The sequence below is a fragment of the Equus przewalskii genome, chromosome 13 (genome assembly GCF_037783145.1).
Source record: "Equus przewalskii isolate Varuska chromosome 13, EquPr2, whole genome shotgun sequence".
Classification (NCBI taxonomy): domain Eukaryota; kingdom Metazoa; phylum Chordata; class Mammalia; order Perissodactyla; family Equidae; genus Equus; species Equus przewalskii.
In genome coordinates this window covers 56,434,855-56,460,848 of record NC_091843.1, presented here as the reverse complement: position 1 = coordinate 56,460,848, position 25,994 = coordinate 56,434,855, and the positions used below count along the sequence as shown (strand labels likewise).

General features: G+C 34.5%; 1 protein-coding gene across 1 annotated transcript in view; it reads right to left on the bottom strand.

Annotated features, from left to right (window-relative positions):
* Positions 1 to 2,025: 2,025 nt before the first annotated feature.
* Positions 2,026 to 25,994, bottom strand: part of PGGT1B (protein geranylgeranyltransferase type I subunit beta) — a 47,816-nt gene continuing 23,847 nt past the window's right edge. Inside the window, exons 4-9 of the mRNA XM_008513896.2 lie at positions 25,688 to 25,839; positions 24,202 to 24,334; positions 18,338 to 18,383; positions 12,571 to 12,755; positions 8,157 to 8,265; positions 2,026 to 4,293 (exon numbers count right to left, since the gene is read on the bottom strand). Of these exons, the coding sequence (XP_008512118.1) occupies positions 4,112 to 4,293; positions 8,157 to 8,265; positions 12,571 to 12,755; positions 18,338 to 18,383; positions 24,202 to 24,334; positions 25,688 to 25,839 (807 nt within the window). The 3' untranslated portion in view covers positions 2,026 to 4,111. The remainder of the gene's footprint in view (positions 4,294 to 8,156; positions 8,266 to 12,570; positions 12,756 to 18,337; positions 18,384 to 24,201; positions 24,335 to 25,687; positions 25,840 to 25,994) is intronic.

Here is a 25,994-nt window from a genome sequence, read left to right as displayed (position 1 = left end):
GAGAATTTTCTCTTTGGTACACAATCTTTGTCAGATTTTGGAAACAATGCTATTATATTCACTTACAAAATGAATTTTGGAAGGCTTTTTTGTTTGGCACTTTGAGGTTCAAGATTCTTTTTCTAGCCTCTGGGATTGTTCAACAACATTAGGATTATTTAATCTTGAAGGTTTGGTAGAAATCCCCTTGACACAATCTAAGCCTGATGCTTTTTTTGTAAGGAGCCCTTTATTTTTTTTTCTATGGTAATTGGTTTGTTTTGAATTTCTGTCAACTAGGATAAATTTTGGCAATTTGCTCTTTTCTAAAAAAAGTTATTTTTCTAATTTATTAAAAAAGTAGTCTTATCATTTTGAAAATTTTGCTGTTTTGTGGTTATTTCTTCCTTGTCATTTAAACTTTCATTTCCTCCCCTTTTTTCTTGACTAGGTTAGTTGGTGGTGTGTCTATCTTTTTCTCCCTCTCCCCACCTTTTTACTAATTCCTTCCTTCTGCTTTCTCTTGGTTTGCTTTTTCCTAGAGTTTTTAAAACTTGGTGATTTAATTTTTAGCTTTTGCCATTTTTATTGATAGTTCTAAATTCTATAAATCTCCTGTCATAACTGCTTTTTTTTAAGGATTAGGTTTTCCTCAGTCTTGTGGTCATGTGTTTCTGGTGCTTTCACTGTGGGGATGTTGGTCTGCTTATTCTTTTCTTTCCTATAACTTTGAATGGGATTTGACTGTAACCCTTCTCAGTTGTTTTGGTGAAATGAGTTTTCCTGTACTTCTGGAGGGAGCGGTGTTCTAGGATGACTTTTCTTAGCTCCACAACCCTAAAGCTCCCTTTTCATTTTCAAAAAGTAATTTAAAAGTTATATATGTCTATATATAATATCTATGCATACTGGCCTTCCTTGCCAACATTTATCTGGAATTTCACTTCTCTTTGTCCTATTGTACCTGTCCTGTCCGATTTGGATCTTAATTCTAGCAGTTTCTTCCCAGTGCTAGGCAGTGAGACATCATTACTTTTAAGATGTATACAGGACAGGGCCCAGACTGTTCTAGTAGAATCATCAGACCTTATTATATTGCTATTACACCTACCTGCAAATGGGAGCCTGTGGAACCCCTTCCAGTTTCAGCTTCCGCTCTCAGATTGGCCCACTGCAGTGAGCAATGTGGGCAATGTTATAGTTCTCCTATTCTCAAGACTGTCAGAATTCAGCTGCCTGCCTCCCACTTCCTCCCATACAGACGCTGAAACTCACTTATTTGTATTTTGAGGTTCATGGGGACACCACGTCATCTAGTTTTGTAGGATAGGGTCTGTGGCTATCTTAGTTACTCTCATTCTCATGGGGAGATTCAAAACTACACTGCTGCCGTTATCTTCCCCAAGTTTAAACTGTGTGAGATCTCCATTACAGAAAAGAGATTTTAATAACAATAATTTTATGATGGTTATGACAAATTATAATCAGGAATTTACTGTGTTTCCGGTACTATGCTAAGTCCTTTATATGCATTATCTCATTTAATCCTCAAATAACCTCACTAGTTAGGTTTTTTCGCTGTCGTTTTATCAGTGAGGAAGTTAGGATCAAAGGTCACAATGCTGGACTGGCAGATCTGGGATTCAAACCCAAGTCATTTGAATCCACAGCACCTTCTTACTTGAATTGACTCTCAAATGTTATCAGGCCCAACAGTTTTCAAACTATGTACCACTGTCAGCAAAACTTCTATTTGAAGTTAAACTAAAGATTTATAAATAACTATTTAAAGATCTAATAAAAACATATACATATTAGAGGTCAATTCTAAAAACACTGTAAATGATAAATAGTTGAATTATGTTGTATGACCTGATTAACCTTGTTTTCATGCATATGCTCAAAACGAAGCTTCTCCTACTATCTTCTAAAGAATACCATACTGGAGGTGGGGGTAGAGCATAGGAAAGAGAGTTGAGGTTTTGAACTTCATATTTTCCTTCTCATTATATCACCACTGCTAAAGAACAAAGTATATATGTGAAATATTGCTTATAATTAACTTTATTAATAAATACTTTTCTTGTAAATAACTATTCAGAAAAAGAAAGTTTCTCCACAGTTCACACTGGCCTGGTATTTTTTGGTCAATATGTTGCTGTGGAATGTGAACATTCACTGGTCCATAGAGTTTCACAAGGCCTCTCACAAGTATATCAATTAGAATCATACTGTAATTTATAATCTTACGTCACTAAATTATACAAGGAGTTAGAAAATACTTATTAGTAGTTTTATGAAATACTTTTACCTTGGAATTCTCTTTCATTTACGTTACTATTACTAACTATCTTACCTTCCAACCACTAATGGTGATTCAGGAAAAACAATCTGGGCTTTTTACATAGTTTTAAAGCCATTACATAAATGCTATTTTAACTCCCAGTGTCTAAGAGATGACTTAGTTTGAGATATGGATGTCTTAATTTGCCAAGATTCAAATAGAAGCAACTAGAATAACTCACAGAAGGATAACATCTGTTGTTAAGCTTATTTTTTCCCCACCATCAGAAAATCAATTTTATTTCTAATTAAAAAAAAAAGTTTACTTTGCCAAACTGAGGTTTAAAACTAAGCATGCCAATAATAAATGAATCATTTCTCCAAATATATACTAGGTTTCCCTTGGGAAGGGCCATTATTTAAGGGTCTTTTCCTCTCCAGTTTAGGAAAGAAATTAAAATAAAAATTTAAATATTCCAATATCTAAACAGTGATACTAGTAATTTAGTTTTTATACTGATGCTTGTAGAACTAATAATTCAACATTTATGATCACCAAGACTTTAACTTAAACCCAGCTCCTTTAGTGAAGATTTCAGTATGAGTCTCACATATTTGAATGTTATCAAGCAACTGTGATGGATATAATTTATTGATAAATTGATTACTAATAAAGATGAATTTTTATACTAACTCCTTTACAATTAGCTAGTTCACAGAATGAAGAAAAAAACCCAAAAAGAAAAGCAAAACTCCACTCCTTAACCCCTAAATGGTACATTTCCCTCCCACTTACCTGAAAATATAAAAATATAAATGACCATGGATGGAGCTACACCATTAAATTTACTTGAGTGTTCTTTTTTTACTTATTTAATTTGAAAAAATTAGAAAATTATCAGTTTGAAATTATAGCTGCTAACAAACTGGGGGCAACAAACTAAAAAAAATCCAAATGGCTAAAAATAACTCAGTTATAAAAGTACAAGTATAATTTACAATATCACATATCTCAAATAAACAAACCACTAAAAGTCTTTCCTTCTAGATAAGACTGTTTTCTCCCCAGAAAGAAAAAAAAGCAACTAGTGATTTGAGATTAAAATCAAACATAATTGCTCTTCACCAGCAACATCTAAATAAATGACCGGCACAGCACAAAATTTTCCCATTCACAATCACATACAGTTAAATTCCTTTTCCCTCAGTTACATAATAATCTTCTTAAAACAATTTCCCTTTATAAAATTATTGTATTAGTTAAGCCTATTCATTCTCGCTATGAAGTTAATTTCATTTATATAGGCCACACAAGTTTAATTGGCACACTGAAGAATAAGACAAAATAAGTCCTTCTTTTTAAAAACTATGGGATCATGTTTTCAAAGAATAATCCCAGATACTTAATTCCTTAAAGCAAATTTCTACCATCAGCAATCAAGCTTTTAAAATGATCACTGAGTTTTCACCCAAAGATTATCAATGCTATGTGAACTGTAAACTTATTTGGAAGGTTTTTGTCCCTTTTGTAATGATACAATTTGTACTGAAGAGTTTTTTAAAAAGATAACCTACATACAGTTAATATGACTCAAAGAACTTCTTAGAAATACAGTATAAACATTTAAGAACCACAACAGAGTCCACTGTGGTTCAAACTTCAACAAAGATTTTCTTGAAACCCAGTACAAAGGTTACTGGCTCAAGACCATATCCCAAAGTGACATCAGCACAAGATTTGATTGTAAGACTCTACCTCTTAAAAAAAGAGCACACTTGGTTATACATGGCTTTTAACCTTGAGCTACAGTTATGCTACAAATCCCCCACCCTCCCAACCTAAAGACAGTCATGTGGAGATGTGGACATTCTCTGAGCATTGTTTAGAGTCCTTGGTTTTCCAGCTCTGATGGAGATCTCGAAGGCGTTCAGAAGTCCGTGTGCTTACATTCAGGGCAGGATGAACTTTACAAATTCCACTTTCCTCCATTAGTGACAGGCCACAGATCCCAAAGTACGCATGCAAAGCATCTGAAAATGAGGCATTTTTATCATAATAGGCATACTTATTTGTACCTGCTTCAAAATACTTTAGCTACATACCTATCAGCCCATCACTACATTAAAAATAAATTTAGAAAAATACTATAGTTTTTGAAATACTTGCTCTCTCAAAGTCTCAAACATCAATTTTTTAAAAACCAGATGATCAAAATTAGATGATATTTTATTCAAGAAAATATCATTAACAAAGAAAAACAAAAGTTCCTAGCTGAAGCCGTGACATTCCCAACATCCTGTGTGATTAAAGGACAAAAAGGAAGATTAGCAGTAATATGTAAGACTTCTCACTCTAGCGAGTTCCCCTTTTGCTTACTACAGAATATGTAAACAAGGGCCTTTAACTCTATACCATAAAAGGAAAATTTTTTCTTAAACAAATCTCTTAATCAAGGTAGCAATACCACCTACTCCTCTCAAGTTTTACCTCTGACAGTTCTTAAACCATATACATATTGTTAAATGAAAGAAGTTTAAGCAAAATAATCCATTCTGGAATGCTGTACAATATTTAATTTTTCTATTTAGGGTAATGTCAGCCATTCTAAAAATATCTGACCTCAGGATAAAAACAAACTCACATTCTGTTTGGTTATAATAACGTGAGTGTTCACACCATAACAACTCTTCTACACTGGTCTCACTACCGTTTCCCATCTTTCAAGGGGCAGCAACTCTCTTCTATTTAAGTGGCCACTGAAATCACAAGGCTGTTGCCTGCCCAGAGCCTTATATGGGCTTCTGAAGAGCTCAGAGCCCTGCAGTTATGGGAACACTACAAAAAAACAGAGTTTGTAGCAGTCACTCTTTTTTCTATTTTTGAATAGGTCATTATTTATGACCTCAAGAGCTATTAAAGTTCAAAACATGTTACCAAATAAGACTTTGTGAAAAGAACTAAAGAAAAAGTTTTACTTACATGAGTATCATTTACTTTTCAAAACAGGAATGACAAAGAGTTATGCTTACTTAATGCTATTTGTGAAAAAGTTATTTTACTAATGAAGGCCCATGTCAGTCTCCTTTTATGTCTGTTCAGAGAATGCTTTGATTTCTTCTGGGTCATTCTCTGATTTTCAGAGCACAAAAAATAAATTTGATTTCCCCTGTACTATTACATTTTCCCTGCAGTTATTCTAAAATTACAAAGGGCACAAAGCAATATTAAATAATATTAAATAAAGAAATGAGGAAACTTGTCCAGGAAAAAATGCAAAAGAAAGAGAAATAAAGTACATCCAGAATAACATAAAATAGGATTGTACACTTTTCAGATAATGTAAAAATAAAACATTTTTTTCTCAAAAGGATTTTTGTAAAAGCCAACGAATCAGAAGTTAATTGTTTCAAACCTCAAATAGCTTTTGTTTTTTAAAATTCCTTATTTGTAGGTGGTAGTCAAGGACTTCAGATGTTGAAATATATATTTTCTTTGTAATAAAACTTCATTCTTTTCAAAAGTTTCTTCTATAAATGTATATAAAAACCCCTTTGTCAAATCTGCTACTAGATTTACTAGAATCAAGAATAAACTAATTTTAATAATCCTGTTAAAATGATTTCTATAAAGGCTGTGGGAATAGGTGTTTCCACATATACTCAATTTAGCATACCTATATTTTATACTCTGTAGTGCATATGTTCTGAAGACATTGTAAAATATCTGTAAAAAGTATTACATCCAAGTATTCACACAAATGTTAAAGTGAGCAACTGATCTCTAGAAAAAAGCCTCAAGAATTTTCTTTTAAAAAAGCTGCTGTAAATACTCAAAATGTATTTCAAATGCTTTTTAAGAGATTATTTCCCTCTTCCCATTATTTGTTATAATAGTGTATAATTTGTTAAAATAGTACCATGCCTGACTGAAAACAATGGCATCAAGGCACTTTTCTAATATATTTATAGCTGTGTCACAGGTAGCAAAAATTTAAAAATATTATTTTGCTTTAAAAATTAAAAGCACTGTACATTTTTTCTAAAGAAACATTTTTCACATGAAAACACAAGTACGTATGGATGTGAGGAAATACTCTTGCTCATTTCAGGTACAAAAATATGATTTCAAGAGCCCCTTAGTTATATTTTGATTCAAGGACATATTCCGACTATAGTAATTCTATGACAGGAGATGAGCTGAAGAGATTCTAGACTAATACTAAAAACCATGATTCTTTTGCACTGCTGCGAAAACAATCATTCCTTGAATCTAGTTTCATATATTTATAGCTAATACTTTGTCAACTTGCTTATAAAAAATGTCAGTATTCTGAATTATTTTTAACAAACTCTTAAATTGATTTTTGGGGAAGCTGTAAATAGATTCATTTTGCTGGAGGTAAAAACATAAGGGGAAGGTCTAGGTAGCATGGAGAACGATGCTAGAGGTGGGAGAGGAGCCATATCTTGGGAGGGCCTTGTGTGCCATGCCAAAGCACTGACTTTGATTGCTGAGAAGGTCTTTGAATAATTGAATAGATTTAATAGAAGAGTTTAGATTAGAGCTTCTCAACCTTTTTTGCATCAGAGGTCACTTTGAGAGTCTGAAAAAAGCTTTGGCCCCTCTCCTCTCATTTAAGCACAAGTGTACACACACACACAAACACACAAAGTGTCAATGTGAGGGAGACAGACTAGAGGCAGGAGACTGATGATAAGACTTTTGCACAATCTGAGGCCTGAGCTTGGGCCCAGTGCCACTAACACTCTGGGGCAGGCTAGAGCATGGAGATAACGAGTTCAGCTGGCAGGCGAGGTCTGAGGGGCCTGTAGACGGCATCCATGTAGTTACTGAGCAGGCAGTTTTAAGTATACAGCTTAGACTGAGGTTGTTTCGGTTTAGGAAACAGCAGCATTATCCATGTATTTTGAAGAAATGTCTTTATTAATAAAGATTTTTCATTATTTCTAAAGAATCCATTCAAAAGTACTTATTTTGCTCTTCACCTCCATGCCATTCCTGAATTTGGAAAGCATGGAATATCATTTTGTCTGATTCTCTTTGGTTCCTGAGTTTTAGATAATGAATGGTGAAAGTTTGGATAGCAAAGTATTCAGCTAAAAAGTAACCTGAAACTGCCAAAATTCAGAGAACAAGAATATGGACAGTGAGCAACACCTGTGTTCAGGATTTAAAATTTTTGATTTAATGAATTCTGAAAAGAGTAAGAACTGGTTCCCTTTTGGATTAAGAGTAATTTATTCTAAATAGCTCAGTGATAGCTAATAATCTTAAAGATTTTGGATGGAACAAATGCTTCTCTTATTTTGGAAAGGGCCCATTCAGATCATCTGCCTTATTGCCTCAAATGAAATAAAACAATGCTAAGTGAATATTTGGGGAAAAAATACAAACTATGCCAATATATCCTGATAATTAAGCCCTTCCTTTATACCTGCAACACCCTAAATATACCCTAAACTTAAACAACTTAGCTTTTTAAAAATATATTACTGGGGCTGGCCTGGTGGTGCAGTGGTTAAGTTCATGTGTTCTGCTTCAGTGGCCCAGGGTTCACTGGTTTGGATCCCAGGCACGGACCTACACACTGCTTATCAAGCTATGCTGTGGCAGGTGTCCCACAAATAAAATGAAGGAAGATGGGCACAGATGCTAGCTCAAGGCCAATCTTCCTCAGTAAAAAGAGGAGGATTTGTGGCAGATGTTAGCTCAGGGCTAATCTTCTTCAAAAAAATCCCCATATTATTTAATGTAAGTTTACAAATGTGGCTAAATTTTCTATCATATGCCCTTTCTGACAAAGATGCTTGAAGATCTACTCAAGAAATAACAGAAGAAAAGTTGTTCTAGATTCATACAAAAAACAAATTACCTGGATGACTATCTGGCCACTTGGCAAATCCCCCTACAAGGCGATCTTGAGTTGATAAGATGTAATTTCTATTTTTCTCAAAGTTAGTGTATTGGAAAATTTTCAGAAGCTGAAAAAACATGATAAATATAAATTTAATGACATAAACTTTCATATTAACCTTTGGCTCAATTTTCAGATGTGTATCATTTAAATATGCTCTTTTCTATCTAACGCTCTCAGAGCAAGCTTCTGTGGACTTGAGCACTTAAAATGATTCAACCACATTACTGTCTTTTTTTTTATCATCTTATCAAATCTACTCTCCTTTTCTTGACCCACCACTCACTATTTCCTTCTTCTAAACCACGCCCAAATAACAACCTCTTTGCATCACATTTAGCTAGGTTCAAAACACAACTTCTGCAATCTGTTCAACTTAGTCATTTAAAAAAATGCAATTTTATCTTCTCATATTTTAAGACTTATGATGCTTTTGAGCTATTAGTTACAAACTGGTGGTAACTAGAACTAAAAATATTTCAAAAGAGAGCAACAAAATTATTACCAAGATGCTAGAGACAGTTTTGTTTGAGAATAGTAAAAAATTATAGCTCTGTAATTAGGAAAGATAGAAGGTGAGACAAACGTGGTTTTAGCACAAAAATTAGGTAGCTTAAAGATTTAGGACATGTGTTTGTCTTCACTCTCAAGATCCCACTAAATAGAAAAAACTAAAGGATAAATCAAACTGTGAAGAGAATAGGGCAGGGGGTGAGCAGTAGACAAGAGAGTTAAAGAGATTTCTGTAAGACATAAAGCAGTTGAAAGTATGTAAATGAATCAGAGAGCCAGGGAAGATATTAGTGATTAATAAAAAAGCATTTTCTCAAAAAGAAAAACAAAACCAACATAGTTATGGTACAAATAAGAAACAAACCTATTCATTCATTTTGATTTAATTCATAGGATATAAGGAAAGAGACTCTAGAATCCTGATGCTAGAAACATTTTCCATCAAGTGGCACATGGATCATTAAATAAACAGAAATTATAATCTTAACACTGTATTTAGTTCAGCAATAAACAATATTTACATGATCATAATAAGTGATTATTTGTTTTCAAACTTTAGAATCAACCTACAGGCAAAGGAAACAACAAATAAAAAACAAAATAAACAAAATAAGTAATTTATAAATAAAACAAAATAAATAATATTTAAATATTTTATTATTGTTAGTAAATAAAACGAAATAAAATAATTTACAAATTTATAAAACAAAATAAAAAATATTTTATTATTGTTACTAAATAAAATTTGAATGCTACCTAACTTGACATTACAAAAGTGAAGGCAAACTGACAGAACTAGAAGGTGTAAAAGGTTCAGAACTAAAAAAAATATAAAACCAGTAACAATTTGCTAGAAAAAAAGAAGGCTAAATCTTCATTTTTCCTAGCTAGAAATAAAGCTACTGTCTAAAGGTGCTAAGTCAAGAAATCAGTATATTATTTAAATTATCCACAAGAATTAAAATTTTAAAAATGTTTAAAAGTTGTCAAAGAATACCAAGGTCATATGAAGAAGACTCAAGACCAAACTGAAGGGGCTCCTTCTGGCTAAAGATGGGACAATTTGAACATTACAAACAATATAATGAATTAAAACATATAAAATGTTAAAATCTATGAGTTCACAATGATACTTAAAGGAAAAAAAGCCTGTAAAACCCAATTATTTTATTGGAAAACTTTAGGGGATGCTAGCAAACCAACTCACTGTACTGGACGAACATTATTGAAATTAAGAGAAAGAATTAACTGTTTATCTGCCTTTCACTGGACCAACTATACCTCAGGGTAAAGTAAAATTCTTCTTTATAGAAGAATCCTAGTTAATATATTTAGAAAGAATGACAGATTATCACCATTTTGCAACCCCCAGTGACATAATGGATCTATTGAGCAATGATCCTCAATGGCTGCTAAAACCATTCTGTAAAAAGGTTGATAAGGTTTTTATACGCTAGCAACAAACAATCCAAAAGGAAATTAAGACAGCAATTATGCTTACAATAGCATCTAAAAGAATTAGATACCTAGGAATAAATATAACCAAGGAGGTGAAAGACTTGTATGCTGAAAGCTACAAAACACTGCTGAAAGAAATTAAAGGTCTAAAGAAATGGAAAGACATTCCATGCTCACAGATAGGAAGACTTAACAAAATTTCAACAGCCTTTTCCTAAGAAATTGGAAAGCCAATCCTCAAATTCATATGAAAGTACAAGGGGACCCAAATAGCCAAACAATCTTGAAAAAGAACAAAGTTGGAAGACTCATACTTCCTGACTTTGAAACTTACTACAAAGCCACAGTAATTAAAACAATATGGTACTGGCACAGGGATAGACCCATGGACCAATGGAATAGAACTGAGAGCCCAGAGATAAACCCTCACATATATGGTCAGCTGATTTTCAACAAGGGTGCCAAGACCATTTAATGGGGAAAGGACAGTCTTTTCAACAAATGGTACTGGGAAAACTGGATATCCACATGCAAAAAATGAAGTTGGACTCTCAGTTTATACCATATACAAAATTTACTCAAAATGGATCAGAGACCTAAACTGAAGAGCTAAAACTATAATAATGTTGGAAGAAAACATTGGGGAAAAATCTTCAAGACACTGGACTTGGCAATGATTTCATGGATAGGACAACCAAAAGCACAGGCAACAAAAGAAAAAACGGATAAATTGGACTTCGTCAAAATTAAAAACTTTTGTACATCAAAGGATAATATCAGCAGAGTGAAAAGGCAACCACGAAACTGGAGAAAATATTTGCAAATATTTTTCTTGATAAGGAATTAATATCCAGAATCTATGAAGAATTTAAACAACCCAACAAGAAAAAAAACAAACAACGTGATTAAAAAATGGGCAAAGGACCTGAATAGACATTTCTCCAAAGATATACAGACGGCCAATAAGCACATCACAAGAAGCTCATATCACTAATCATTAGGGAAATGAAAATCAAAACCACAATGAGATACCACTTCACATCCATTAGAATGGCTATCATAAAAAAAAAGAAAAAACAAGTGTTGGTGAGGATGTAGGGAAATTGGAACCCTCATACATTGCTGGTGGGAATGCAAAATGGTGCAGACACTGTGGAAAACAGTTTGGTGGTTCCTCAAAAGAGTAAACATAGAGCTACCACATGATCCAGCAATTCCACTCCTAGGTAAATATTCAGAAGAAATGAAAGTAGAGACTCGAACAGGTATCTGCACATTAATGTTCATAGCCACCTTATCTACAATAACCAAAAGGTGGAAACAACTCAAGTGTCCATCAACAGATGAAAGGCTAAACAAAATGTGGTATACATACAATAGAATATACATAGCTATATTATGTATACATACAATAGAATATTACTCAGCCACAAAAAGGAATGAAATTTTGATAAATGCTACAACATGTATGGAACTTTAGAATATTATGCTAAGTGAAAGAAGCCAGAGAAGGGCACATATTATATAATTCCACTTATATGAGCTACATAGAATAGGCAAATTCACAGAGAAAATAGAATAGAGGTTACCAGGGGCTGGAGGGAGGGGAGAAAGGGGAGTTAGTGTTTAATGAGTACACATTTTCTGTTGAAGACGATAAAGTGTTTTGGGTATAGAGTGGTAATGGTTACACATCATTGTGATTGTAATCAATATCACTGAATCATACATTTACAAATAGTTAAGCTGACAAATATTACATTATGTATATTTTACCACCGTAAAAAAAGTAAAAAGAAAAAAAGCTGATGGGTAACTTTATAATGGATAAATTAAGTTTGACAACTCTGGAGCCCTTTGATCAAAAAGAGAGACAACCACTGATTACGTGCCCTTGATGTGATGCAGCAGTAACAATTATTATCACTAACTGGATATTTAATGATAATAAGGAATTATCACTGATTTTTTAGACGTGATAATGATACTGTAGTCCTGGTTTTTTAAAAAGTTACTTTTGTTTAACAATTATACTGAAGAATTTCCAGATAATATAAAGAAATGACTCGTGGTTTATTCTTTTAAGATTAATATCTTCCCATAAAACCTTTATTGGTATGTTTGGACTACCAGTCAGTTTCAGTAAGTTTTTTGTGAACTTATATCTACTTTCTTACCTAGGTTCTGGGCCACTTGAGTTTTGTAAGAATGCGAATTTTCAAGTAGTACAACAGATAACTGAAGTCTATGGAAAAACCAGAGACTAGCGTTGCCAGAGCAACAGGAAAAACTTAGTAGCCTATAACTAACAATATTTAATGAACATTACAAAGACCAACCCTTTAAGCACAGTTTATATTAACATAGAATACAGGTTTCTCATTTTTATTATTTCTCTTACCTTTAGAGTTGCTCCCACCCAAAAAGAGTAACAGGTGTCTACGGGCTTATTAGGTCTTCCATGGTAACCATTTTGTTGCCTCATTATACACCACCTCTTTATCCTGTTCAATTCTTTTTCTGAAAAAACTTCTTCTAGTTTACCCATCAGACATAGTGATGCAATGCCACAAAAAGTGGATCCTCCTGTTAATCAAAACCATACAATACTTTAGACTTCAAGTTAGATGTCTAGGAAAATAACATAAAATGGTTGGAGGAAAAAAAAAAGCAATTACATAATTCTGGAAAATAGTGAAATAAAAGTAATTTAAATTTGAAAGACAATTAATTATGATTTTAAAATAGCCACTAAGCACTGAAATCTTCAAAATTAATTTGATGAGAGAGAAAAGAATTTAAAATAATTTAAAGCTAAAAGAAACATTTTTCTTACAAAAAAAAGTAAGACTGGGAGAGATTAAGGAACTTGTTCAAAATTACATAGTTAATGGCAGAGTTGAAACTACACTCTAGGACCACTACTCCCCATCCAAGACTCTATCACCTGAGTCTAATTTTAATTCTCTTAAAGACAGTCTATTGCTTATGAATTGAGGTTAAATCTGCTTCAAGCTACAGACTAATTTTCACATATAACATAAACATGGTAGAAGCTGATGTACAGATATGATACCTTGTCAACTTAAGAAATTTAAGGAAGAAAAGTCTGAGGGGGGAGTGAGGGAGTGTGTGAGGGGAAGAAAAGTGTATCTGGAAGTAGATGCACAGTGAGTATCCATACTTAAGACTGAATACTCTCCCCAACGATACTCAGGTACAAATCCCTAGAACATGTGCCTGTCACCTTATGTGGCAAAAAGGACTTTGCAGATGTGATTACATTAAGGATCTTGAGATGGGGAGGTTATCCTGGATTATCTGGGTGGGCCCTAAATGTAACCACAAGTGTCCTTATAAGGGGGGCAGAGGCAGATTAAACTACAGAAAGAGGGGGCAATGTGACCATCAAAGTAGAGACTGGAGTGATGTGGCTACAAGTCAAGGAATGTTGGCAGCCACCAGAAGCTGGAAGAGGCAAAGGAACAGATTCTTCCCTGGAGCCTCCAGAAGGAACCAGCCCTGCTGACATCTTGATTTTAGCCATATAAGATGCAGCTCAGACTTGTAGCCTCCAGAACTGTAGAGAATAAATTTGTGTTGTTTTACACCCCTACGTTTGCAGTAAAATGTTACAGCAGTAACAGGAAACCAATATACTCCCAAAGGTAATTACTTCCCTCAGGAAATGAAACGTCAGTATTTTCCATAAAGGAAAAGAAACAATACTTTCCACCGGCACTACCTGTCAACTCCAAACAATTTGAAAATACTTACATTCTCAATTTATTACAACTTCACTTAGCGATTTTTATTAATTTCAGCTATTTAAATGGATTATTCCTGGGAGCTAAACAAAGTAAGTTAGACAGAGAAAGCCAAATGCCATATGATTTCACTTATATGTGCAAGATAAAAAAACAACAATCACCAAACACATAGGTACAGAGAATAGATTGGTGGTTACCATAGGGGAGGGGCGGAGGGAGGGTGAAAGGGGTAAAAGGGTACATGTGTACGGTGACACATGGCAATTAGATGTTTGGCAGTGAGCATGATATAGTCTATACATAAGTTGCAATATAATGATGTACACCTGAAATTTATATAATGTTATAAACCAATGTTACCTCAATAAAAAATTAATTAACAAAATAAAATAAATTGATTGTTCCTAATATGCCTCATCCTGTAACTTTCCTTCTGGTGTTAGAAATCTTGGATGTATTCTCTGGAAAAGTGAACACTCCCTCTAGAAAGCTCAAGGCATCTATGACATTAAAAGGGTTCCTGTCAGTAAGAACCATTTAATCTTCAGAATTTTTCCCAATTATTTGGGAGATCTATATTAGTCATGAGTGAATTAAAACAGAAAAGTAAAAGAAATTTATCATAACCTTTAGAAGAACGTCTATTAAGCAACTATGAATCTTATTTCCTCTTCAATGATCCACTAGTTTCAATTTCTCTTTCATGATAAGTTGGCCACGACTTCAGGTATTACAACATCATTACATACAAAGCCTCTAACAGACAGAATGTAATCTTTACAACTACTGAAAAGTAAAAAGAGGTATTTGTTACTCTCCAAATACTTGTTAGAATTCTTTAAAGCAAACTGGCACAATTCAAAGTAAAAATACTCTTTACTTGCCCAAATCACTAGATTTTGAAAATAATAACTTCTCAAGTAAGTATGGGCTCTGAGTAGCCAAAAACAGTTATGCTTTAAGCTAAATTGATTTAACCAACATTTACCCATGAGAGGTTCTTGTTTCACACGAAATTCCAAAAAATTAATTCTAAAAACCTGGATTAAAAGCAAGATGTTAGAAGAGTGTTAGAGGCATACATAAAAACAGCGAGAAAAGACAGGTAATATCCTGACAATAAGTAAATTAAGAAATACTACGAAAAAGCAGGTACAAGAATGCAAATAGAATATTCTTTTAGGGCTAGACAGGATTAGGTCAATGATTCCTACAAGTTTCAAAAAACCTCAAGAGTATCACATTATTAAATTACAGTACAATCCAAGAACTGCTTCTCATAATAATGATCTGAATTCATCAAGAAAAGGTTAAATTGTGTTCATTATGCCTTGGTTGAAGAAGGTATGAAAATAACCTTTACTGAAGGCACGTAACAGTACAAGAATATTAGGGCACATGCAAATAAGAGACAGATTTCCAACTGCAATTGCTAAAAGTTTGCCACCTAAAGTGATACACTTCAGTTAGATGGATAATTAATGTACACAGAGTACCTCAGTCATAAAGCATCGCAGCTAGAAGGGACCACAGAGGTTCTCTATTAACAACGTACCCAAGTTCTTTGAGGTGCAACGGAAAGGAGGTGTTCCTGACTCTAGTTCCGTATTCAAGGGAGTTGAACGCTTAGATGAAATTAGGCCAAAAAGAGTTTAATATTTCTCTTCTGGATTAAGGAGTAGAGATATTTTAAAAGAATCACTAAATCAAATTAGTTTATCTGAAATTTTATATTATGAATCCTGAGAGGAAAAAATAGTGTTAATCCCTGCAATGTGGGAAAATTCAATTCCTATAAAACACATGAACATTGTATCCTATAACTATACTATCATAAGAGAATCACTAGGATAAACAAAATCATCACACGTGATGATCACGGCCTAGAAGGGTACAGTGTGCCTGTTTACTTTTCATGACAAATGGGCTTCAGGCTAAGGAGCAGTTGGAGAAGAGCAGATGAATTAAAAAGAAAAAAACTCCAGTGTATTAAATAACGTTTAGACTGCAGACTTAGAAAGAAAAGCACATGAAGAAACTTGATTATTATCAAACTGTAGCAGAAGTACCCATTCCAGATTCAGCCTTCTCAGCTTCAGGATGGGGAGTGGGATAAAGGATAACCAACTCAATGAATACATACTGAACAACTACAAGTGTACAGGGCATATGGAGTAAGATACGAATAAGACATGATCAGCTTACAATCTAGCAGAGAAGATAAGGTAAACAGAGATAAGTACCGTGAAAATGGTATGAACCAAGTTTATGGGATTACAGAAAAGGGAGAAAGTGCTCAGGGCTAGTGGGGATGAGAGATGATGAAAGGTCTTAGAGAGAATGTGACACTGGAACTAGGCATAGAAAGATGGGCAAACTTTGAAGGTTAAGAAAAGGGAAACGAGAAAAAGCAGGTGGAAGAGAAGCATTTCAGGCTCAAAACAACCCAGAATAATAGCAAAGTCCAGAGGTGAAAAGGCATGTAAGAACATTTGGAGAATACATTTTCTCTACAGCCTAAAGTGCGTGGAAGGGCTCTCTCACACGTGTGTCTACAAAGCTAGGGTAGAACTGGATCATGGAGAACTAACCTAAGGGATTTAAATGCGGGCAGAATGGTATTGCTGAGTAAGCACAGGGTTTCAAGTGGGTTATGACATTTATCTGATATGTGAGCCTACTACGCAAGTTATTTAACTTCTCTGAGTAAAATGACAATAATTATTGTGGTGGTTTTGTATTGTGTTAACTTGGCTAAGCTAGAACTCTGTTTCCCAGAATCCTCTTTCCTGTATGGCCTAAAGTTAGAGAAATCTGTGTAAGATTTGTAAGGTGGAAGTGAAGCAGCAGCCATTACCCTGGTTGTGGTTAGAGGATGTAAGAGAAAGGCAGAGGCACTGGTAGATTCCAGCTTGCCCTTATTCTCTCATATACTTGGAATCCAAATTTTCTTACTTCTCATCCTGGTGACAGCAGGCCCATGAACGGATGCAGGAGCAAGAGTTCTCCACAGACTCTTCCACCACAGTCCCAGTCTGGCAGCTGGATGTGCCTGGCTTTCCAGATTCCCCTGCAGGATCTGACTTGTCTACCTGTGCCAGTGCTTCAGAAGGGCTTGTCAGTGACTTTTCTCTGACCCGCCAATTACTCCGTTCAGGCCCTTACTTCTCCATTTTCTTCCAGAACTGTGTAAAATCTTATTCTTATAATAAACCTTATTCTTTAATATTCATAGTGGTTTTGCTTCTCTGACTGAATCCAACTAATACAGACTCAGGCACACACAAGAATTATGGTGTCCTAATTAGAGTATGGCTTCAAGGGAAAATCCAAGACAGTCTTCTACGTACTCCTTAGTGACACATACTCTACAAATACTTACATGGAAGGAGGGAGTAAAGATGTTGAGAGAGGGAGGAGAGACCTGATAGGACAAGGTCCCAGGGGAAGTACAAGGATATGAGGTTGAGGAGTATATGTTAAAAACATCTTTTTATACATGTTTTATAGTTTACAAACCACTCTTCCCATATCTCTTATAATCCTAACAAGAATCTTAAAGAAAGATATAATTATTTCTACACTGTCGATGAGGAAACCCTGAGAGAGATAAGTGAGGAGACAAGGTCACACAGCAAGTGTCAGGGCCAAGATCTGATTACTGATGTGTTCTGTCCACTCTATCACACTAGCAGAGGGATGGACACAACAAGTAAGCACAGAAACTGCTGTGATCAAGAGGAAATAAGAGTTTACTCAGAAAGCCTCCTTGATCTGGGCTCTTTCTTTTCAAAAAAAAGAATATGTAAGCTTATTTACTTTTACATGGAAATACTCAATTTGAAAGAGTTCAGGCTATGGATGTGCTGACAAACTAAATGAACAACATCTTACTATTCTGATTCTGCCAAAAGTGGGGGAAAATGTGAAAGAAGAGATTATATTAACGTATGTACTGAACATATGCTATGTAGCAAAACGTTTTATGACCATGACTGAAGATAATTATATTAAAGGTAAATAAAAAATTTTCATTCACAAACTAATTCATGTTTAATATTCTGCATCTAGCCTTTTTTTAGTTATGCCAAAGGAGAAACATTGCTGTTTTCTAACAATATCTTAAGAAATCACTCCAAGATATTTTCATGAAGTTAATACTTGAAAAGATTACTAGCAAATACTGTAGGAACATTTTAGTCTGAATAATCTCTGAATGATTACTGACCTAGAAGAGGGTCAAATTGGCACCACAGTGTCAAAAGAGAAGTAGGAAAGAAGATAATCAGGCTGTACCAAGGGTTGAGACAAACTTCTGAGGGCCTCCATGTCAGATACCATGATGCTATTTAAAGGAACAAAATAAACTATGTGTTCATTTATTTTAAGATGCCTTACCATGAGATTCAAGTCCAGCTCCCTGTGCCAACCCATTGTCATAGGACTGAAAAAGAAAAACATTGTTCAGTTTAATAGGGAAATAAAATAGACAAATAAGTTGTCATTATGCTATGTTTTTTGTCTCAGTCTAATTTATTTCTCCTTTATATCTTCCAAAACATGTACTCTTTTCCACAAAGAAGTAGATCTAAGCATTTTCAAAACTTGATCTTGTCTTATTCACTATGCCAAATTATTAAATGTATATACTAGGCACATTCTGAGAACAGACTGCTCAAATAGGGCATCTACATATTCAACTTCCACCCAACAGAAAGCCCCAATCCTTATCATCTCCCACTTGCAAGAACATATGAGTTTAAGAAAAATGTAAGCATTTTATAGTCATAAAACATTATAAACATGAAACAAATCTATTTTGAGGCTTTGAGTAGCCGAGGATAATGGTGCCTGCCTAAATTTCAATCTCCCCATGTACCATACAAAATCAAAACAGAACACCACAACTATATAAAACTGAAGCCTTAGCAAAGTTGGAAGACGTGTTCAAGCTTCAAACTAATTCTCTATAGAAAAAGAAACATCAAATCCCAGCAAGCCATCTCTCTGACTCCTGACACACTTTTCCAGAGAACATGGGCAATTTGTGAAAAATCATGAGAAGGGAGAGGAAGGGAGCTAATGGCAGGTCTGAGATTGATCTAAAATTACTGCCTGAAAGAGAAAGTCTACCCTAACTGTGAAATACAGGCAGACCTTGCTTTGCGCAGTTCCAATATGCACTAATTCCAGGTACGTACCATGGCTTAGTTACACAACACGATAGGGTTCAAATTTCAGTAACCATGTATACTAACTGTGAGTGATCACATAAAGTACAAACTTGCTGCTAGCTCCTCAGTCTACAAATCACTACATAAATAACAGACACGCATCGCGATCAGTGACCAATCATGTCACCTTTCTCAAAGCCAGTTAGAAATTTGTCACTGAACATGTTATTCAGTTCACACACAGACAGCAAAGTATGTGGCTGTATGGTCTCTTTGGCTCTTAGTAATACGCCCACATGACATTTTACAAAAAGGCACAACCAAAAGAGGAGATTGGCCACCAAAGCTGAAAGTGCAGTAAAGAAATGAAAAGCAGTAACACTGGAATGGAAATTGAGTTCAAACAGAGTGATATAAGAAACAGCTGATCATGGGACTGTTGCCAGTACCACTGTTTGAGACTACATATGGAGTCAAAAGAGCTAAGTGAGGGAGCAATGTCTACATGAGTGAGGAGAGCAGCTGAGATGAAAAGGGTGAAGATATTCTAGAAAAAGTGATGCGGGCAAAAACTTCACAGAAAAAGAACTCTCAGAGATATTTCACAACAATGATAATGGAAAAGATAAAAATGTTGAAAGCTGATACAAACTAAGAAAAGTATAAACATTTACCAAGACAGAAAAGACGTTTGCTCCATATAAGTTATATTATGAGAAGAAGGCAAAGCATTGTTCAAACTACTCTTTATAAATTCTTTGCAAAGAAAACACTTTAATTCTCAATATTACTAATGCTTTAAATTATAGGGTACTAAATAAATATCGGCCTTACTAATAAAAAAATTATATATTTATGACTGACAGTAAAATAATTTTTAATGTTTTGCCAACAAAGTGTAACACAACAATCGTGATTTTTCCCACGGATGATTAAGACCACTGTGCATGATTTCAGCTTGCATGCTCATCACTGCAGTCCGGCACTACCATGCAAAGTGAGCACTTCCTGAACTGAAAGAGTTCTGGTAAAACTCAGCACTGACTAGAGGCAAGGGACGACTTAAGAGAGTGTGTAAGTCAAGGCAGCAAAGGGCATAACTGCAGTGAAGACAGTTAACAAGGAAGGGAGAAGGGCCCTCTGAAGATCAGACGATAAAGGAAAACTCAAAAGAGAAAAATTTAGAGATCTAGGAAACCAAAGAGAACTTCTCTCCTACTGGAAAATCATAGAACTCATAACTCTTCCTCCATCACTAAAAAAAAAATAAACAATACTCATTAAAGAAATCAAACTTTATTTCTTTGTATTGAAAAGAGGGCACTATTAAACTAGGAATTATTGTAAGAAAAAAATCCACTAAATGACTAAACAGAAAAAGACAAATCTGTACAAAGTAACTCTGAGACGCAAACACAGTGATTGGAATGAAAACATCTCAGTATATGAAAATCTACTTCCAACTCCAAGAAACAGTGATAAAGCAGAAGAAACCTGTAATACAGCACCCAAATTACACATCACCCCCAATTACAAACTCAATTACAGATCCTCAAACAAGCACTTGGGAATATGAAAAGGAAATTAAAAATTAAAAGCAGAAAAGACCAAACAGTAAGAAATAGAGAGTTAAATGATTTCAGGAAAGAAAGGGAAGAAAAAGACAGACAGAAATGAAGGCTAAATTATAGGATGCCTAAAGAATAACAGTCTCAAATGAAAAGACAATAAGGGACATTAAGAAAGGCTGAAAAGAGCCAGAAGAATAAAAATAAGATAAAGTAGTAAGAAGGGTCAGAGAAAAGTGGCTAAAATGAAAGATAAGTAAAGAAGAAAGAACATACACAAAACTAGAATACCTAAAGAAAAAAGCAAAATAATAAACTAGAAGTAGGGGTCAGCAACCAGGGACTGCAGGCTAAATCTGGCCTTCAGCCTGGTTTTATATAGTCCTGGAGTTAAGAAAATGGTCAATCTCACTCATAATAAAAGAAATGCAAATTAAAAATACACTGAGATATCATTTTTCATCCACTAGATTGGTAAAAATCAAAAAAGCATGGTAACACATTCCATTAGTGAGGCTGTGTGGAAACAGGCACTCTCATATACCGGTGGGAAAATAAACTGGTCCATAATTTTTGGAGAGAAATGGGCAGTATCTAATAAGGTTACATAAGCATTTACCTTTTGATCAAGCAATTCCACTATTAGGAATTTACCCTGAAGATATATCTCCAATAATACATAAATACACATGCAGGTTTTAATTTCAACACTGTTTATATTTGGAAAATAGGTACCCTATACATAGATCAGTTGAAAAAACCACGCTACATGCACACAATGGAGTACTATGAAACTTTAAAAAAAGGAATGAGGAAAATCTCCATGACTTGATATGGAATGATTTTTAAGCTATACTGTTAAGTAAGAAAGGCACACTACAAAAAAGTCTCTATGGTATGCTACGTTTAGAGTAAGAAATTGAGGGCGAAATAAAAATATACATTATCTGCTCATCAAAAAGAAGTAATAGGAAAGATAAAAAATTAACGAGAATGGTTACCTACAGAGTGAATGGGACTAAGGTGGTAAATATGGAGGTTAGGAAGGGGGTGGAAGATAGAAGGGACAGGAGGAGGCCCCCATGAGCTACGTGTATCTGACTTTACTTTTCTTCTTTGAGGAAGATTGGCCCTGAGCTAACATCTATTGACAATCTTCTTCTTCTTTTCTTTTTCCTCCCCAAAGCCCCAGTACATAGTTGTATACCCTAGTTGTAAGTCATTCTAGTTCTTCCATGTGGCATGCCACCACAGCATGGCTTGATGAGCGGTGTGTAGGTCCATGCTCAGGATCGGAACTGGCGAACCCTGTGCTGCTATAAAGCAGAGCACATAAACTTAACCACTCAACCATGGGGCTGGCCCCTGAATATACTTTTTTGTATAGTTCTGACTTTCAGAACCAAGTTAATATTTCACATATTAAGTAAACAAAACCAACAAAGTTGGGGGGGGGGATCCTAAAATGGAACCCAAACAGAAACAAATAAACTTAACTGTATTTCAAATAAATAAGATAAACATACTAAAGGGGCAAAATAAAAGAAGTAACCTAAATATTTATTAAATATAATATTTTGACTACACACTCTCAGGCTCTCCACAAAAGAACCAATGCATTCTGGATAATAGGAGCCAAGTTTGCCACTGTCAGAGAAGGGAGTTACAAATGAAAAGAGGAAAGTTAAAGTGGACCTTGTGACGTTGGACTGAAAGTTGAGGTATCAGTATGGTTTGTGGCTTTTAATATATAGATAGATAAATAGATACAGAAATAGATATAGATGTAAGTATGTGTTTAAGGGAGTGTGTCTGTGTGTACATGCGTATATATACATTTCCTAGCTCTGCCTGCTGAGAGAGGGGCCAGACGCAATGATAGCCCAACACCAATGAGCATATCTAGTGCCCAAATCCTGGCTTTTAAACACTACTCTCCAATAAGAAGAATCAGGGCTCCTTGAAGAAATGACTGATTCCAGAACTAAGGCTGGGAAAGTAAAAGATGAACCTTGAATATCTTGTGTAGAAAGGAATGAGGTGATCAAAGAAGTAGGGGACATGTCAAAAAGGCACAAGAGCCTGCCTGAAGGGGTTCTCACTGGCCAAATCTGGGACAATCTGAGCATCAAAACAAATAATGGGAGTAACAGATAATAACCCACTGAATAAAGCAAGAATCCAGAGTCCAGGACGAAATAAAATAAGTAAATAAATAAATGGAGGCAAAGGTAAAGCTTTTTTTAACAGTACCATTTCAATTGATAAGTATAGAAAGAAAGACAAAGCTGGAAAATCACCAATGTATACTAACACTAGTGGATAAAAGTTTGACAAAGGACAGGATATTTACATAGTCTCCAAATATCTCACCACAAGATACTGAATAATCACAAAGGGAAAAATGCTAACTTTACAGAGAAAAATCTGGCATACATCAACTTAACCAAGTGATCAAAGTTAACATCACCAGTAACAGGGCAAATCAACACACTGTACTACCAAATACAACGCACTGAGAAGAACACAGTATTACTTCTGTAGTACTCACGCCAAAATGCCTATTAAACCTCTGTATAGGACATAAATCTCTTTTCCTCTTAAAACTTCTTCAAAGGTTTGCGCTCCCTGCCTCCACAGGCTTTTAAAAATTTGTGCTTCTGTAGATGCTACAAAATCTGATTCATATTCACACATTCAAGTTAAAAATAAATCCGTTCCTTTAAGAATTTACATTTTCATTTTGAAATACTGACTAGTGAAAGCTGAATTACCAGTCTAAAATATTCTAATCTATAATATTAATAACTTCATATTTGGGAAGTAATAAACCTGGGAAGCAGGACTTCTACTTCTCCAGTCTTATATGAGAAACTACAAAGTAGAGTAAAAGATAATTGTGGCTGAGACTAAGCTTTCTTTACAACTGCCAATAAAAAGATTAAATTGTATTGTGTGAAAAAATAACATTTCTACCTGACATTCTTCTTAAAATAAACCTTAGATTAAAAAAAAAAGACACATTAAAGTATTAAGAAACCAAAAGTGATCCAAAAATCTGTCAGCCCAGTCAATCTTGTTACATTTGGGTCTTACTAGTCAAAATGTTTTAAGGAACTCACACCTCACACCTAACATAGGAATAATCTCACTGAGGATGCCACAATTTTTCATTATGTTTGGCCAGGGCTCCCCAGTGACCTCTGCTAGGATAGACTATCAATATTTGCCTTTGAGATTTTATTTTATTTTTTTAGAGGGTAACCAATCTCTTTCTGAAAAAGACATTTTGTTTTTGTTAGATACAATCAGATCACATTTAAATTTTAATGGCCAAGGAGTCAATCTGTCCTTGAAGATTATTTCCACATGGTGGTTCTGATACATGACATACCTAGCAAGCAATCATATTGCCCTTATTTCCAAATTCTTGCTGAAGGAGATGAGGCATGCATTATACTGCAGCCCCCATACCCCAGAAATAATAACCTAAAACGAACAATTTATCAATATAACTCACCATACTTCTCCTAATATAGTTGATGGCTTTTTTCATATCCATGCCGGACCAGTTGTTGAGCATATAGCAAATACAGGAAGCACAGTATACAAATCGCATGTCATTTTCACTGCCTTCAGGTACTGCACAAAAACTGAAAATAATAACAATATTATTTACTATTAACACTGTACTATATATTTTTTTGCAGAGGATTAGAAACACCTATTTCATGTCTTTACTCAGAGAAACCTATCACTAAATATGGGATTTAAAAATCTAAATATAGATTTTAAAACCATATACTACTTGTATTATTCAATAAAGAAGAAACTATAAACTCAAATAATATAAAACTCTCTAAATCATTATTCGGATTTCTGGGTAGCTTTACATACCACCAGTTACTCCTTCCCAGATGCCACCACTGAGAGTAAGTTTGTTTGCTCTCAGCCAAGGACAGTGGTGGCACATTCGCTTGAGAATGCAGAAAAAGTAGCAGGTAAAACCTCGGGCCTATTGGGTAAGAAATTCCCAAGCCCAAGTTTTGCTACGTGAAATTTCTTCTAAATGTATATATAGATAACCATTAACTAACTGATCACATTATTTTAATTTTTACCTATTTAATTAGTTTTAGAGAGGTAATAGTCTATGTTTTATATCTATTCTTTTATTTATCAACAACAATAAGGTAGCAGTAATCAAAGACTATACTGAAATACTGAGAAATTAGTCACATGTAACGACTGAGGTAAATATTTAGTTTTATAGTATTTCCAATTAGCATCAATTTATCTTAATATGTCTACATTAATTTTTCCTTCATCAAGAGCAGTGTTTTTAAAATACTGACAGGAAAATAGAGATGTTAGCAGCTGGAGTACAGATGTAACAACAGAGCAGGATTTGTCCCGAATCTTTTCCTTAGACAGCATCACTACTGCTTATCACTTCCTGGACTTAACAAAAGTTTCACCTGAAAACTCGAGGAAGACTCCTCTTTACTTAGATACACCACACAAACCATCAAATATTAATGAATTCACTTCTTCTTCTGGCCTTTAAAAATGTCATGGAAACTACCTATACTAGAATATTCAATGTTCATTCCTTTCTCCCCCATCACTATGTCAAAAGGAATAAAAGTTCAGACTAAATGTAGGTTTACTTCAAAATATCTATTTTTTTACCCAGAAGGTAAATTAAAGCAGATCATAATCCTGAAACTATTCAACCATTTATTTATGGATCTGTTGTCTCAGTTAAAAAAAAAAAAAAGAAACCAAAAGGGAAAGAATGGAGTTCTGCTATTTTCATTCACGTAAGAAATCACGGATTACTTTTTTGATTAGGTACTTACCTGTACATATACAGTGAACTTTAGGTGGTTCTAAGAAGAGTTTATGATAAACCCTAGAGTTCTAGTATAGTAATTTATCCATTTTTTTTAGTTCCAAAACATTTTTCTTTGGGGAAAAAACAGTAACAAAAGAGTGACCCATACCTTCCATCTTCCAGCTGAAGGGCTCTCAAGCCTGCTAAGCAAGCTTCCTTATTTACTCGGCTTAGGTCGTCTCCAAGAATAACTAAGCATGAAAGGCCAGTGTAGGTCATTGCTATGTGGCCACTATCATAAGGATGAGCTGTTCCAGGATTCTGAATTCAAAATTAATATAACATTAATTAGTAAACTGAAATGAAAACCTATTTCATTAAGTAATTTGACATGAGGTTTCAGTAAATAGTAAAATTAAATGTTGTTCACACTGATCTGCATAGATGTCTGACTGAGAAAAACAAACCTAAATTTT